Here is a 16,824-nt window from a genome sequence, read left to right as displayed (position 1 = left end):
GAATTTTCAAGGTAGCAGAAGCACAATTGTGCAAAATGCATCAATGTATACACTCTGGTTGAAATCTACCCTTTTGAAAGTCTACCTTTTTAATGATGTTTATTCCGTGTTCAGTGCAGAATGCCTATTTACCAGGTAGTCGTGGAAGTCCACTCACTGGTCCTCTGGATGAAGATAAGCTATAAGTCACTTACTAATACTTGTTTCTTGGGATGGATAGAAGAAAATGTTCTTCTAGTTAGGGCTTCCTGGTCTTTTTCATGGCATGGTATACTTAGAAAATAATGGTACTTGTTTTTTTACACTGGAGGAAATAGATGAGGCTGATGTCATCCGAGGTGACCACCTGGGAGCCTGGGGCCCCACCTGGCTGTCCTGAGGGCTGAGGGGTCCATGTTTCAGCCTCCTGTCATCCATTCATGGCACATCACAACCAGCTCTGCATCCTAGGGAACCTATAGGCATGTATCTTCTGATACTATGAAGACATATCTTTCTTTCTTTCTTGTTTTAAAATGTTGTCTCTGTGTGAGTGTGTGTGTGTGTGTGTGTGTGTGTGTGTGTGTGTTTAATCTACTCCTTGCATTGATTACACAGAGACCTTATAACCGGGAAACCCTTTTTTAGTAGAAATGTAGATGTTTTTCTTGACAACTTTCACCTCTTCACTGTTTTCCACAAAATGTGCTCATCTCCTGTTCTAAAAGTTTTATTTATTTGATTTCTCTCACCTGGAAGTCATTCATTGAATAATTATTAACTGAGTTTTATTAAATACTAGGCATTTTGATAAAAAGGGGTAAAGAAATGGTCAAGATAGCGCCTGACTCTGATGTGTTCACAGTTTCATGGAGAACACAGGAATGGTAAGAAAAAAACAAGAAGCAGTTAATGGTGGTAGGTCCAAAGTCCCATGGCCTTCTCCTTGCGGCAGGTGGGAAGGCTTCCCAGAAGCTGTGAGTTTGGAGGTGTGACTTGAAGGATGAGTGAAAGTTTGACATTTCAATCAGGAAACAGGGTTTGTACTGGATAGGAGACAGAAATCTGTGGTTTTGAGAAATAGGTGAGATTGTCAGTATGCCTGGAACACAAATTCCAGGCAGCACCTGGAAGAGACAGAGGACAGTCTGGAGAGGAAGACAGGGTTAGGTTTTGAGGAACTTTGCCTGCTGCATGAAGAGTTAGGACGTTTTATGCAGGAGAGTGGCATCCGTAGACTTGTGCTTTGGAAGCATAGCTCTGGCATCTATGTGGAGAATGGACTTGTGGATGGGTGGGGAGGTCACCATGAGGCTGCCACAGCTCTGAAAACAGAAGTGATGAGGGCTTGAGCTGGGGCCAGAGAGGTGGGGCTGGATGGAAGAAGGCAGTGGTGATAGAATCCATGGGAATGGCTGCAGAAGTACGGGAGAGATCAGTTTGGGCAACTAAGTCAATGATGATGTCGTTAGCAAAGACTGGGAGAAAGTCTTAACCTCCACCCTGTCAGCTCTTCAAATCCAACTTGTTCTTTTTTTTGCCAATACAAGGGCCCTTCCATTATAAGCCTTCTTCTTCCATCCTTGTCTCCTGAGGGACTGCTCTCTTCCCAGAATAGCTGTTCCGGCAGTTAAGCAGTGGACGGTTTGCTCCCTAAGCAGGAAGCTGTTACTTCATATGTGTTAGGCCTGTTTCCTAAACTGAATTATAGGACTGTCATTCTCAAGCCCCATGTCTTGTGCTTCTCTGATAGTCATCCCAGCAACTATCTCACAGTGTGGGCATTTACTAGGTGCTGTCTTCAGTAGGCATTGGGGCTCATGCTGTTCTTGCAGATGAAATCTTAAATATAAGATAGATATAAAGTGAAGGTGCGTTGGTTAATGCAGGGGTAGAAGGTTCAGGAGGACCCATGGCTTCTTCCTGTCTAGGGCTCCATGAGACACGGTTTGAAAACTTTCGGCTTGGTGGACTGGTCGTGGGTTTTGGAATCAGTTAGAACCGAGTTCGAATCCCTGCTCTGTCACTTACTTGCTGTAATAGAGTAAACTAATGGAGAATCTGCTGGGGCCCTCACTTTCCCCTCTGTAAAGCACAGATAATAATAGTTTCATTGTAGGTTTATTGTGAGGACAAAGTAAGATAATGCTTGTAAAAATCTCTGGCACCTATTAAATGCTCACTAGGTCATAGTTGTGGGTAAGAATAACAAGACCCTTGCTAACTGATCCCTGCTGAACTGATTACTTGTTCAGTCTAAATAAATCTACTCATGCTCCTATTAAGAAATGCCGGGGTTGGGGTGAAGGCACGGGCGAGTTTGGGATTCCGAGAGGACCCGGTCTTGTCTCATGCTCCGTCCACTCCATAGACCCGCAGCAGCCTGCCTCGGCATGAAGGCCTATCAATATTTAACGTGCAGGTGTCAGTTGCTGTAAACCGAGCATACCCCAGCACCAGCTTGAATTAATCATATGCAGGAGAGAAAATAAAATGCCTTTTTCTCAGAGCCCCAAGTTTCACTGGCTACACCAAAGCCTGGAAACCACAAGCTGAACCTTCTGCTGATGGAGGACCCTGCGAAGAAGCTGAACCAGAAGAGTGACGGCAAACCCCGGAAAGTACGATTTAAAATCTCTTCCTCCTACAGTGGCCGGGTGTTGAAGCAGGTCTTTGAGGATGGGCAGGAATTAGAGTCGCCAAAGGAGGAGTACCCTCACAGTTTCCTCCAAGAGTCCCTTGAACCAATGGATGGTGTTTATGGGTCTGGGGAAGCCCCCAAACCCCGGTCGTACTCCCCTAAGCTGACTGCTCAGAGGATCAGCGTGTTTCGAGAGGGTAGTGCCTACACCTTGGCGAGCAGCCAGCCCTTCTTCAATGATTACAAGGCGAATGACCGTAAGGTTGGTATTGCCCATGGTGTATAAGCTTTAAGGACTAAAATGTGGTTAGAGAAACACCTGAATTGTTCAGATTTGTATCTCGCTCCTCCTCTGGTACTGACCAGAGCTATAGGTGCACCAAATGTGAAGCCGCTCTCAGAATAATATTTCTGGGATGAAAATAACATTCTTGTTGACTACCTATTGGAAAGTGCAATACGCATAGCTAGTATTCAAATTCCATCCAGGGTAGCAAACTGTAATTGGGTCTTTGGCTGGGCAATCTTGGTACGTAAATGAAATAGAGATGCAGCGGTTTTCAGGTTGCCGGTCTGCCGTTTTAGAAAATTATGCAGCAACGAGTTGTTATTTTTCCTGAAAGAGCTAAGTGCTTGAAGGTGCTTACTTTATTCCAGCCAATTATTCAGCTTGTGGTTTATCCATGTCTTCTTTTATTTCTTATCTCCCTCCTGCTGCCTGCTTTTTTGTTTGTTTATTTATTTATTTTGCCTTTCCATTGCTTGTTAGCATGAATGCTGGGTAGTTGGAGTCCTGGGAAGAAATGGTGAAAAGCAAATCAGCCAGAGGAAATGTTACGTGGGAAGACATTTGAGCTAATATTTCACTTGAAACATGTATTTTATCTGTGAATTTCAGTTATCTTCTCCAGTACCATGGATAATCAAAAGCCCATACATGATCTTCTTTGAAGCTAGAAGAACCTGGAAAATATTTGCTGATTTCCAAAAACAGAGATGTGTATATGCTCTCTGCCAGTAGGGCCATGAATGCCTTAAAAAAAAAAAAAAAAAAGAGTGAATACAATGATATAATGTACCAGGTTATTAATGAATAGCACACCAGGATATGTTTTCATCTTTAAAGTGTGAAATTCAGATAATTACTCTCTAATCATTTTTATTGTTCGTTTCCTAAGGGAACAGATTATACATCTATAGCAGACAAATGTATTGGCCTTGCTGGCATTGGTAAAAGTGTAATTATGGGCATGTCCACATTTATCAAAGATAATGCCAGGTTTCTTTTTGATATTAAAGGGGGCTGGAATGAACAATCCCTCACGTTAGTGGAGTGACTTACGCATTACAAAGCACTATCACATTCTATCTCATTCAGTCTTCTTCACAACCTTAAGGAGAAAGGCAAAGTATGGTATTTTCCATTTTGCAAGTGAGGAAAATTGAGTTCCAAGTTGTAAGGGACCCACCCAATATTATAGGGTCATTAGGTGTAGAGTCAGAATAAGAACCCAGGTCTTCTGATTCCTCATGCCCTTGGCCCTATGGAATGTTCCTTTTAAGAGAATAAGGCCATTAATAATAGTGATGATGATGATAATAATAGTTACCATTTATCAAGTGCTTATTACGTCCTAGGTACTTTGTTATATCCTGTACTTACAGGATTTCTTTTTAACTAAATCTCATTTGTAGCTTTAGAATTTATAAAGTCATAGTTTATACGAACCTTGTACAAGGCCATGGTTTATAATGTTGGACTTCTTGACCTTCATCAGTCATGTGTCATACTTGGCATTTATGTAAAAGTATGATTAGGCATGGACTTGATAAAACCAGCTACCGGAGTCTTCCTCGCAGCACGGCACAGTGGTTTTAAACATAGTACTCTAGAGACAAGGTTCAGGGTTTGATTTCTGCTTCATCCGGTTATCCTTGTTTTCTTTGTTGCCTGGACAAATGCCACATCCCACTTCTAGGCCGCCTCTGGTGTGAGAGTGATCAGGATGGATTCGTGCAGCTCCACCCACTGAAACAGGTTGTCAGTGCGGTACTTAGGAAAAATAAGGAAATGAGAGCTGGGAAGTCATGATTTTTCAATAGTGAATCCAACTGTAAAATAACCCTTAGTAAATATCGGCTTTGCAGCAACACTGGGTAGCAGTGAAACACAATAATTAAAAGCAAGGGCTCTGAACTTGAACAGATATTTGTACACCAGTGTTCATAGCAGCATAATTGCCCATAGGTGCCCAAATATTCATCAATAGGTGACTGAACAAACAAAACGTGGTATATACATACAGTAGAATATTATTCAGCCTTAAAAGGAAGGAAATTCTGATACACATTATAACATGCCTGAACCTTGAAGACCTTGAGCTAAGTGCAATGAGCCGGTCACAAAAAGATAGTTGTATGATTCCACTTTCATGAGGTACTAGCATAGTCTAATTTACGGAGACAGAAAGCAGAGTGGTGTTTGCCAGGGGTTGGGGAGAGGAGAAGGTGGAGTTTAACTGAAGAGTTTCAGTGTGGGAATAAGAAAACATTCTGGAGACACGTGGTTGCACAATAATGTGAATGTACTGATGTCCCCGAACTGAACCTTAAGAAGGTTAAAGTGGTAAATTTTATGTTATGTATATTTTACCACAATAAAATAATAATCATAAAAAGCAAGGCTCTGGTGTCAATTAAACCTGGACTTGATGTCCGTTCTACCCACTTACTCTGTGAGCTTGAGGAAGCCACTTAACCTTGTGATAATAAAAGTACCTACTTTCAAAGATTATCACGGTGATTAAAAATATATGACATTAAAAGTACTTAGCATTGTGCCTGGCACATTGTATATGCTCAGTATATGTTACCTACCATTGTGATAATGACCAGGTTCTTATCTAGGAAATATGGAGTCTTTTAAAATTTTATGTGATGGATAGAGAAAGTGGTTATAAACAATAAACAATATTTTAAGGAATTGAAACTGACTAAAATATAAGGTTCATTTAAAAAAATGAAAGGGAAAGGAAGAAGGAAAGTAACATTTATTGAACAGGTACTTTGTGGAAATTATGCAAATTTTTCTTCACAGTAACTCTGAGAGTTTTACAAATTGGAAAAACAAGTTTATAGGGCTTAAAAAAACTTGCAAATCTCACACAGTTTGAGAGATTTAAAATTTGAACTCAGGTCTGCCTACCTCCAAAGGCCATTGAGTTTCTGGTACCCACTAGGCATGTCTGCATTTAAACACAGAGCAGTGGAAAGGTTTCGTGGTCCCTGAATGGCAATTCCTAGTCCTGTTGCTTTTGACATCAGAGTATTTATGAATGTTTAATCACATAAGTTGCCATTCCGAGCATTGGAAGGACACAAAAAATTCCTGGCTCCATCCTGGTCCTCTATAATGTAAGAGTGGGTATTCCTCACAGGCAATTGGGTGTAACTGGATAATGTGAACTTTAGTTACACCCAGAGAGTTTCCTTAGACACAAGGAAGAACTTGGCTGTCAGGGTGACTGAAACTTAAACACACCTTAAAGGTGATTTGGGACCCTCCATCTTTGGAGTATCTTAAAAATAAATTTACTATCCTGAGTGTCTCAGATGCTGACCAGCTTAGAGGCAGGAGGTTGGACCAGATGACTGCAATTTTTTTTTTTTTTTTTTTGTATATTGAGAATTTTGCCTTGAAAAAACCAGCCCTATGTGTGAAAAAAGCTTCCTAGTAACTGAACCTCTTTGGCTATTACTGGAAAGAGATATGGAACCTTCCAAAAGTGCCACCATCTTTATCTTCTGATGCTCAGAAACTGATAGTCCAGAGTGTGAAACAGGAACCCAGCATGCATCAAACAGTAGGAAATGGAAGCTGCTACATGATCCCCTGAAGAGAGGGAGAGAATGCAGGGGCAGGCAGGAAGCTTGTGGCTCCGTAAATAATTATTGAAAACTCCACGGGTGTTTCAAGGAAGGGGACCTGAAGATTGAAGTCCTGCTCAAGCCAGGTTGTGACTGAATGCCTGATGGCTTTAAATAGGAGACTGCTTAACTGTGGCATCCAAATAAATTTGGTTTATACAGTTCTGTAAAAGCAGGGCCAGATATTTCATGCTGCGGAATGTAGTTGTGTAGCATGATTGTACGTGCACTACTAAGGAAGTTTTTAATACTAGTGGCAGTAACAATGCCCATCACTTGCATAGTATCTTCAGCTTTTGCAAACTCTTACATATTCTTCTTTGCACCCTCGCCCCTAGACGTTGATATAATTAGCCTCAGGGACGAGAGTCAAAATATTTAAGCACAGGAACACTGCTCAGTCAGCACAGAAGCCAGCAGAGTGCTGGGGCAGGGTCCTGAGACTGGGGTCTTAAGCATTAATGTCTACATTGCTGGGTTTGGGGATGTGAGAGGCTCCCTGAGGAGAGAGGCTGGGGAAACAGGAAGGCTCTCAGGAGTATCAGGACAGCACCTGATTACCAGCCAGTATGGAAATATTCATATATTTTAATAAGTAATTTGTCTCTGGTGGTGCCCATTAGTTGGATGTCAACCCATCTGCGTGAGCAAACAGGTTCTGAGAGGCCAAATGGCTCTCCCCATCTCACAACTGGTGGACAATGGAACTGGGATCTAGTGTTGTTTCCCCCCAAGCTCTCCTAGCTCTGCGAAACATTTCCTCCCCAGGCTTCTCTACTGCATTGTAGTATTGCCCAAGTTGTTTCTCAGCAAATGATGAAGTAACACATGATAAATCCATACAAGGGAACATAGGCTATTAATAATGATGCTATAGAAGTACATTTATTGACATAAAAAATTTTCTTATTATATGAATAATGAACACACACACACACACACACACACACACACATATATCTTATCTGGTGGTTGTGGGGAATGTTTATGAGTACTACAGTATAGGTGTTAAGAATATGGTCCTTAGGGTGAGACAGACCTGGGTTTGAATCCTGGCCACAAACGCTGAGTAACTCTGTAAATGTGGAAGACTCTTAACCACACTGAACCTCAGTCTCCTTCTCTGTAAAATGTAGAAATCATAGCATCTACCTCATAGGGATGTTTGGGAGGGAAGTGAGGTAATGTTTGTGAAATGCTTAGTATGAAGCCTGACCCAAAACAAATGCTATCCACTATAATAATAATAATAGTAATTCAATAAATTGTGTCTACTGTTATTATTTATGCATAAAAATGTTGGAGAGAGATTTATTTATTTTTTTAAAAATACAGTTACTTTATTGATTTCTTACAATCAAATACTGCCAACTAGCATTACTTCCATTCATGCGTCATTAAAAACAAAAAGATATTTCCTTGGTATTTTCAAACGATGCACATTATACAATAAACAAAAAAAAGTTAGAACTTAAAAGGCACCCTGATTAATTATGTAAACTGGTAATTTTTTTAAAAAAAGCATAACTAGTAATTTGGTTGCTGAGAGATTTATTTTTTAAAAGCTTTCCTTTGTATGCATTAAGCACTCACTGTGCCCAGCCCTGCACCAGATCCCATGGTATGTAGCAGAAATAGAAGCTCTAGACCCTGTCCTGCAGAGTCCTACATTCTAGTTACATGATTAATTCAGCTTTGGCTGGTTACCATCAACAGGAAGAAAGAAGCTGTTGTTCAGGGTTTTCAGACCGAGCAAAGAAACCAGAGAATGAATTGTAGCTTTGGGCTGTGATGGGATCCCTAGTGCCAGACCATATCTCTCTTTCCTGGGATGTTGAAGAGGTTCTGCAGCCCTGTATTTGGTGACTCCTGGTGAATGACCATGCTCATTCTTCATTTCTCTAGTCCCCACCTATTATAGATTTTGGAAAGATAATCATCTACACGAATAACCTGAAAATCATTCGAACTCCAATGGACAAGAGAGATTTCATGAGGAAAATGCTCCAGAAGGAAGAGGAGGCTGAGGAAGAGTCTCTGATGAGCAAAGAAGAAATCTATGGAGACCAGAACGATGGGCCTTTGGCAGAGACGGGAGGCACCTTCCCCCATAACCAGTACCCACAGGTATGTCAGAACGGTTCACTGCCCTGCGCAGAGCTGGCCCTATAGCCATGGTCTCCAAATTGTTCTCACTGTGCACTATTTAAGTAAGAACTTTTGAATGTGAATACTTATGTCTAAATGTTAAAGATGTTGAGGAATTTTAAGTTTATTATATTCTAGTGGTTTATCACATTTTATTGTTAGCAATAATAGTTATAAGCCCATATTTCAAATACTCATAATTTGAATTATTTTGAATGATTTAAGATCTGATTAGGAACTTATTGTTTTCACTTTGCATTGAGGCTTAGAACAGCTTGTTCTAGAGATGGAAAAAAATCAGCTCTGTCCTTTTCTCATGGGTTTGCTTGTGCTCCTATTACTGTTGGTAATTCTCAGCCCACAGTTTCCTTAAAGAAATCTAATAAATCTACTTGTCTTTAGAGTTTGTGGAGATTAGTTTAGTTAAAACTAAGCAATATCATCTGTAAATCCACTAGACCAGACACTAGTGAACCACATGTTGTAATATGCTGAAAGTGAACGAATGAGCAGGGTCGTCATTGTCACTTTATGTAAAGTGAGGTCACTTTACATCATGTGTACAACAGGGTCCCTTGGGTACCACCTATGTTAAGCGACTGCCCAATCTAGTGAGGGTGCTGGTGTCACCTTGTTTATTAAAAATCAATATAACCTTTTCTTATGAAGATATTATTAAAGCTTAATTTCTTGTTTTGTTTTCTTTAGATAAAAAATAAATATAGATAGTACGAATGTTTTTTTCTCCCCACACGTTTCAGAGGTGTGCACACCCCACCTTGCTCAGACATGCTCAGACAAACGGGAAGGTGATGACATTCGTTAATTCACAGTATGGGGTTGAGGGTGAGAAAAGCAATTTTGGTGAATTTAAGCTAAGAGAGTAAAAGCTTGGAAAGCAGCAGAAATGAATTTTCTCTCTTTAGATTCCATCTCTTGGGACTTGAAGCTGAACCTCCCATGGGTTAGCGTGACAAAATGGGCCAGGGGCTTCCTTGCACTTGAGTCAAGGGAATGAGAAAGCCATGACCAGACTCCAGTTCTCCTCAGAACAATTCCTGTCTCTTTCGGACCTGATCTCACACTTGATAAAATATAGTTGAAATGCAAATCTGATCATGCCATCCCTTGCTCACCTCCCCCGCCCCCCCCCCCCAGCCCTGCTGCCAAAAGAAAACAACTTTCAGTAGGCTCTTATCACTTGGGATAAAACCAAAACTCCTCACTTGTTCTAGAAAGCACTGTGTGGCCTGGCTTTTTCAGCCTCATCTCTTACACATATCTGCTAATTCTCTGCCCTATGCACACTGCCCATCTGGCTACCCCTTAGATGTTCTTTGCTGGCAACTTCCCTGTGCCTAGAATATTCTCCAGACTCCCTACCTCCTTGCCCACAGATCTCAGTGGAGGCATCACTTCTACAGAGAGGCCTCCCCTGGTTTCCATGAGGATAAAATCCCATGAGGATAAAAATCCACAAGGATGGACCCCTCAAGGCACCTCCCCCTCCCCCTGCACATGTAATCTTACATTTATTTGTGTGATTCTTTGGTTAATGTTTGCTCTTACCCACTAGGATTTGGTCTCTATTAGGTCAGGGGGCATGTTTATGTTGGGTGTAACATAGTAGTTCCAATGCTAAAAAAAATAGAGCCTGACATTTAATAGGTGCTCAGTAAATATTAGGTAAATGTTTGTGGAAAGAATACTGGAATTTGGAATGAAAATGCCAACTGATAAGAAATATTCTGCCTCTGCCTTCTCTCGCTTTCTACAAAGCACTATTCAGAGCCTAGCATAGCAGCAGTCAGACAACTAAACTTTGTGATCCAAAGCATTACCGTCCCACTTTAAAATTCATTAATGCTATCCTTTTCCATACCGTATTGTAACTTGGAGCATGCATTTTCAGAAGAGGACCAGAAATGCAGGTCACATTGCAGGCCTGAATGAAAAAGCAACAACAAGCCTGCTATGACAATTACCTTTCAATTCAATTTGGAGAGAACGGTGTTTTTTAGCTATAATGCCATAAACCAAGACAGAGGTGGGCAGCAGAAAGTTGCTGTGAAAGGTTATACTCCACTTGCCTGTCCTTTAAGCTCTATTTTATTTTATTTATTTATAATTAATTAATTAATTAATTGATTGATTGTTGCCTGCGTTGAGTCTTCATTGTTGCACGTGGGCTTTCTTTTTATAGTTGTGGCGAGCGGGGGCCACTCTTCATTGCGGTGCATGGGCTTCTCATTGCAGTGGCTTCTCTTGTTGTGGAGCACGGGCTCTAGGCACGTGGGCCTTAGTAGTTGAGCACTCGGGCTTCAGTAGCTGTGGCTTGCAGCCTCTAGAGCACAGCCTCAGTAGTTGTGGTGCATGGGCTTAGGTGCTCCACGGCATGTGGGATCTTCCCAGACCAGGGCTCGAACCCATGTCCCCTGCATCGGCAGGCGGATTCGTAACCACTGCGCCACCAGGGAAGTCCCTAAGCTCTGTTTGAAATTACTATTTGTTTGCCCCATCCCTCATGTAGTAAATGCCCAGACAACTTTTATTCTAAAACAGAGGGTCAAAGAACATCAAGGAGCCCATTCTGACCAAGAGACTCTTTGTTGTGTTATATGGAACAGGGAAACAGTAGGACCTTGATGAAAGAGCAGGGAGGGCTAAAAGCCAGGCCATGCTTGAACGTCTGTATTAACTATAAAAGAAAAGGAGAGGAATAATTGAATTGAGCCACAATGAAAAGTAGAAGGAGAAAAATCTGACCCTGTATTCAGTGGATTTGAGACCATAAGTCATCTGGGCTTCTTTATGCTTTAGGTGATCTTACCTTTGAAACAGAATAATGATAATAATAATAATAACTGCCATTTTTTGAGGGTTCATGTTAGCCAGGCCCCATGCCCAGTGCTTTCCATGCAGTAGTCCATTTCATCCTCACAAGGACTCTGTGAGGTGGGTATTATCTGTAGTCCCATTCTGCAGCTGGGGAAACTAAGGCTCAGAGAAGTTAAGTAACTCGCCAGAGGTCACCGGGGTCAGTAGTCAAACCTGGGTCCATCTGACTACCAATCTCATGATCTTAATCACTCTGCTGATCGACCTCCAGATTGGTGCTGGTTCCCATCTTCAGGGCCACGCAAGCCTTTGAGTCTCTGATGAAAGCTGAGACCCCTTTTCTTGGTCATGGAGCTAATGAGAGGTGGTTTGGGTAGGTTGTTGGGTTCTCGAACCTAAGTTATGCTGTGCAGCGATGTTCTATATCTTCTTACTAAATGTTTTCTGGGAAGAATTTTTAAAAATATTGAGACTGGTATGCAGATGCTGATATCATGCATGCCTTATATAGAGTAGAGGCTCAATAAATACCTGTTGAGTTAACTGAATAATTAAAAAGAGCATAATGAGAGCAAACAGTTGGAGGAAGGGTGGTAACTTAGGATAAGAATGGAAACTCCAGGCCTTCCCTGGTGGCGCAGTGGTTGGGAGTCTGCCTGCCGATGCAGGGGACACGGGTTCGTGCCCCGGTCCGGCAAGATCCCACATGCCGCGGAGCGGCTGGGCCCGTGAGCCATGGCCGCTGAGCCTGCGCGTCCGGAGCCTGTGCTCCGCAACGGGAGAGGCCACAACAGTGAGAGACCCGCGTACCACACACACACAAAAAAAGAATGGAAACTCCAGTGAAACCTCTAACAATGTGTCATATAACCATGTGACATGAGATGAGATTTGATTGATGATTTGTCCTTGTTCTTTATGGCAGGCTCACCAGGTCATTTCACTAATCTTTCAATATCTGGCCTGGCATTCTATGCAAATGAATTTTTGGATCACATGTATAGCATTATGGTAGGATTTTACTGTATTTTCTTTGACAACATTGACTTATATCATTAAAATCTCAGTGGGATCAAGTGCAAAACAAAAACATGATGGATTTGGCAGGAAAATGGACCATGACAATTTGCTTTAAGAATATTTTGGCAAATATATTTATTCTGCATACTTTAAGGGAAGAAAACCAATTTCCCCATTGTTACCATATCAGAATATGGCAACAATCAGTAAAATATTAACAAAAGGGGACATGGACATCATCTGGGATTTTGTCAGCTGGAAAATGACCTCCATTCCCTACATCTAGAATAAATACAGTTTAATACCTACTTAGGCACTTTGCAGTGTGATGGGGCTATTTTTAGAACATAGGCCTCCCTTTTCAGAGATGATTTGTATTCTTAGGTTACAAAAGAAAGCTGTGTTAGCTGGTTGAGGCACCCAGTGAACTCCAGCTGTCTTGTTAGTTCCTAGAATTTAAGAACACTAAGGGATCTCCAGACATCATTGTTTTGTTTGTTTATTCATTCAGCAAGTATGTGAACAGCAAATATTGTGCCAGGTACTACACTAGATGTCAGGAAGTGATGGAGAGAGGCACGAGCCCAGAACACTTCCTGTCTAGTCAGCAGGAACTTTCAGGGGAGTGTGAGACCTGCCAGGCTAGGGGCAGTAGAGGTGGGGTGGGACTCCTGGTCCAGAGGTACGAGTGGGCAAGGCTTCCTGGAGGAAGTGCTGCTAAGCTGACATCTGAGAACAGGTAGGAGCTGGTTGGGTTGAGAGTGGGGAAAGTTTCCTCGACACCAGCTAGAGAGAGACCTAAGGATGAGAGCCTGATGTAAGAAGTAACTGACAATGTACATCAGCTAAGGAGATTTTTTTTTTTCAATAAATTTATTTATTTATCTATCTATCTTTGGCTGTGTTGGGTCTTCATTGCTGCACGCGGGCTTTCTGTAGTTGCAGCGAGCAGTGGCTACTCATCGTTGCGGTGCGTGGGCTTTTCATTGTGGTGGCTTCTCTTGTTGCAGAGCACGGGCCCTAGGCACGCGGGCTTCAGTAGTTGTGGCCCACAGGCTTCGTTGCTCTGTGGCATGTGGGATCTTCCCGGACCAGGGCTCGAACCCGTGTCCCCTGCAGTGGCAGGCGGATTCTTAACCACTGAGCCACCAGGGAAGTCCCAGGGATTGGGTTTTAACCTGAAGTTTATCTGGTGGGCAGGTGTTCATTACAAGGTTTCTTGGGTGCTTTCTATGTGGCAGTCACAACTGTAGGTTCATGAGATTGGTATCCATGGTGAGAACATCCCACAAGCCCGGAGGCAGGAACTATGCTGAGTTCCTGCCAGAATCGATAGGTGTCTGGATGGGGATTGTGGTTGTGGAGGGGAAACTGAAGAGATTCGAGAGATGTTCAAAAGGTGAAATGGACAGGAATTGGTGCTGAATCTACCTGGTATCAATCTGGTATTACCCCTTATTTCACAGAAGGTTCGTGGTCTGTGCACGGTCATTGCATGGCAGCGCAAAATTGCCAGTTTCCTTGAGATGTCTTAGGGGAAGAGCACAGCGATAGCCAAGGGGCATAGTCTGGTGTCCCTGGCAGGAGGGGACAAGGCTTAGAAGTAAACTAACTTTAATGGAGAACCTATAATATGCCAGATAACATATTAGGGCATTTACATATACTCTCTCATTTAATATTCCAGCTACTCAGAGAGGTAAGCAGATCACAGGTAAAGAAACTGAAATTTAGGGAGGTTAAGGGAACCGTCCCAGGTGCACAGTTGTTGTCAGAGGCAGGCCTCAGCTCCAGGCTGCTGACTCCAGAGCTGAGCTCTTAATCACAGGGCCTTTTCATGGCTCTCCAAGAGCATAAAGATAAAAGTTCTGCAGGAATTCAGAGCTACGCTCCAAAGGATTGCAACATCCATTCATCCGTCTCCTCAGTCACACAGAACAATCCTGGGCACCTACTGCTGGGTAACTCTGATGAGGGCTGCATATGGAGTCAGTACAAGCATGATCTCGGGCGCCCGACCCCCTGGGACCCAAGCCTGCCTCCTTCTCTTCAAGCTGTGTGACCACTGGCACAGAGAGAGCTCTTAGAACAGTGCCCAGGGAATTCCCTGGCAGTCCAGTGGTTAGGCCTCTGCACTCTCACTGCCGAGGGCTCGGGTACAGCGCCCGACACCTCCCAGGTGTTTCACAAGTGTTCACTATTAGTTTGGCAATGAGGAACATTAAGTCCTGCCCTTATGGGTACAGAAATAACGTGTCAGATGGTGACAAGAGAGATGAAAAAGGTCAAGTTGTGGAGTGCACGGCCTGGTGGCAGGAGTTGCTGTCTTAGAGAGGTCCATCAGGGATATCTCCGATAAAGTGCTGAGCTTATTCTGTGCCTCTGGCCAGGTCCCTCGTTGGCACGTGTGGGACGCATTTTCCTCTAATTCTGCCCCGGCCTCTGCAGGCTCCCAGTGCTATTTTGACTTGTGTGTGAACAATGGATTTGAACTGCTGCTGTAACTTAACCCTGACCTGTCTCTTGCAGGAAGGGGAACTTCCCGAGGACAACTGTTTTCACTGCCGAGGATCGGGCAGTGCCACCTGCTCTCTGTGCCATGGCAGCAAGTTCTCGATGCTGGCCAACAGATTTAAGGAGTCCTATCGGGCCCTGCGGTGCCCTGCCTGCAATGAGAATGGCCTGCAGCCTTGCCAGATTTGCAATCAATAGCCCGTGGCTTTGTATGTCCGCTTTTATCGCATCCTCCCTAAAGCTATTTGTAATCAACTGCCCCTCCTCCACCTTCTCCTCCCTCTCCCAGCAAGGAAGCCACCGTGGCCGCGATCACTTCCACCACTGGCACAACTCAGTTACTCGATGATATTTCGTGAGGCTGGTAACATCTCCATGTGGGTCTAAGTGGCAGAGGCATTTTTGAATTAGAATCTGCTTTGAAACTGGTCCTCAAATGATCCTTCCAGGACCGTGTGCACGTATCTCACTTGACTTAGCTCAGGTTTCTCCTTGCACAAGTGAACAAATAAATGTACAATTCAGGCAGCAGGCTGAAGTCATTTCCCGGTTGGGAGTTATTTGAAAAATTATGCAGAGAGAAAGGAATAAAAAAAGTCAGGTTTCTGATGAACTGCCTTCTTGTTGCTTATAATGCATTTCACACAGTTATTGGTCAAATTGCATTTTTAATTAAGCAGAGGAGGAAAGGGAGGCCCGATGTTGAATGCACTAGCAGGCCGCTGAAAACAAAACAAGATGTGTTTGCTTCTTGCTGAAGAGAGGCGAGCTGAGGAGCCCCTTTTTTTCAAAGTCCTGAGTCTCTCCTGTGTGATGTGCTTGGGTAATATGCATGCAGGCAATGAGCAATGCTACTTCTTAGGACAAGATGAGATAAGACATTTCTGTGTGCCTCTACACAACTGAGGTTATAAGCCAAGTCAAAGCTATTTACGATAAATTTGGTGCTTAAGTATATGGGTGTGTGTGATAACGACTTCTTCCAGCCCCCAAATTATTACCAAATGAATGCATTTATTTTAAGGCTAAGGTATAGCCATGATCTCTTCATAAAAGACTGTGGGTATTTTATAGGTATCTATTGGAAACTTCTAAAAAAAAAACTCACCAAGGCTGATATTTAGTAATTATGTTTCTACTGTCTATGAATATGCATACTAAGGATAATTTTTCCTCTTAAAGTTGGTTGTAAAATTAGAAAAATACGTTTGTTAAATGAACTTTTGCAGCTCTAACAGCCATTCCCCTTCCCCCTTGAGAATAACACTGTAAAATCTGTTATCTATTTATACGCATTGCTTTTCTATGGTAATTATTTTGATTTTCGTAACTTAATTTTTTCAAGATTTGTTTGTTATTCTCTAATATTCAGCTGTTAATATAATTCAACAGTGGAGTGATCTTCAGACAATATACATACTTCTAATAAAAATATTAAACTATTTTTCAAGACCAAGATAATTTTGCCTGTTCTCTTTCAGCCAAAACAATGGCACTATCGCTCACCAACTTTCTTTGCTTCTGTACTTAACTATTTCCTGACTCTGTTTATGTTTCCTTACAGCTCTTGGCTCTTCTGTCTTTCCAGAATATCAGAGGAAGGAATGATGTCGAGAGATCCTAAGACCTTTAAGTGTATTCTTCTGCTTTTTGACAGGAACATTCGACCACAGATACTGTTTGTTGGACGTGCAGGATGGTATTACCAGGTGCTCGATGTGCAGTGTTTCCCAGATGGGCACCACCCTTTGGTATCT

The 16,824-nt window shown here is 42.5% G+C and overlaps 1 protein-coding gene across 1 annotated transcript; it reads left to right on the top strand.

Moving 5' to 3' along the window:
* The first annotated feature begins 2,546 nt into the window (after positions 1–2,546).
* Positions 2,547–16,471, top strand: GRXCR2 (glutaredoxin and cysteine rich domain containing 2). Its single transcript, XM_030841098.2, has 3 exons — positions 2,547–2,882; positions 8,453–8,674; positions 15,083–16,471. Exons 1-3 carry the CDS (start codon positions 2,547–2,549, stop codon positions 15,263–15,265), a joined length of 741 nt encoding a protein of 246 aa, XP_030696958.1. The 3' UTR covers positions 15,266–16,471.
* Positions 16,472–16,824: the final 353 nt, after the last annotated feature.

Source organism: Globicephala melas, chromosome 3 (genome assembly GCF_963455315.2).
Source record: "Globicephala melas chromosome 3, mGloMel1.2, whole genome shotgun sequence".
Classification (NCBI taxonomy): Eukaryota; Metazoa; Chordata; class Mammalia; order Artiodactyla; family Delphinidae; genus Globicephala; species Globicephala melas.
The sequence above is the reverse complement of the archived record's forward strand: the minus strand, read 5'-3'. Positions and strand labels throughout refer to the sequence as shown.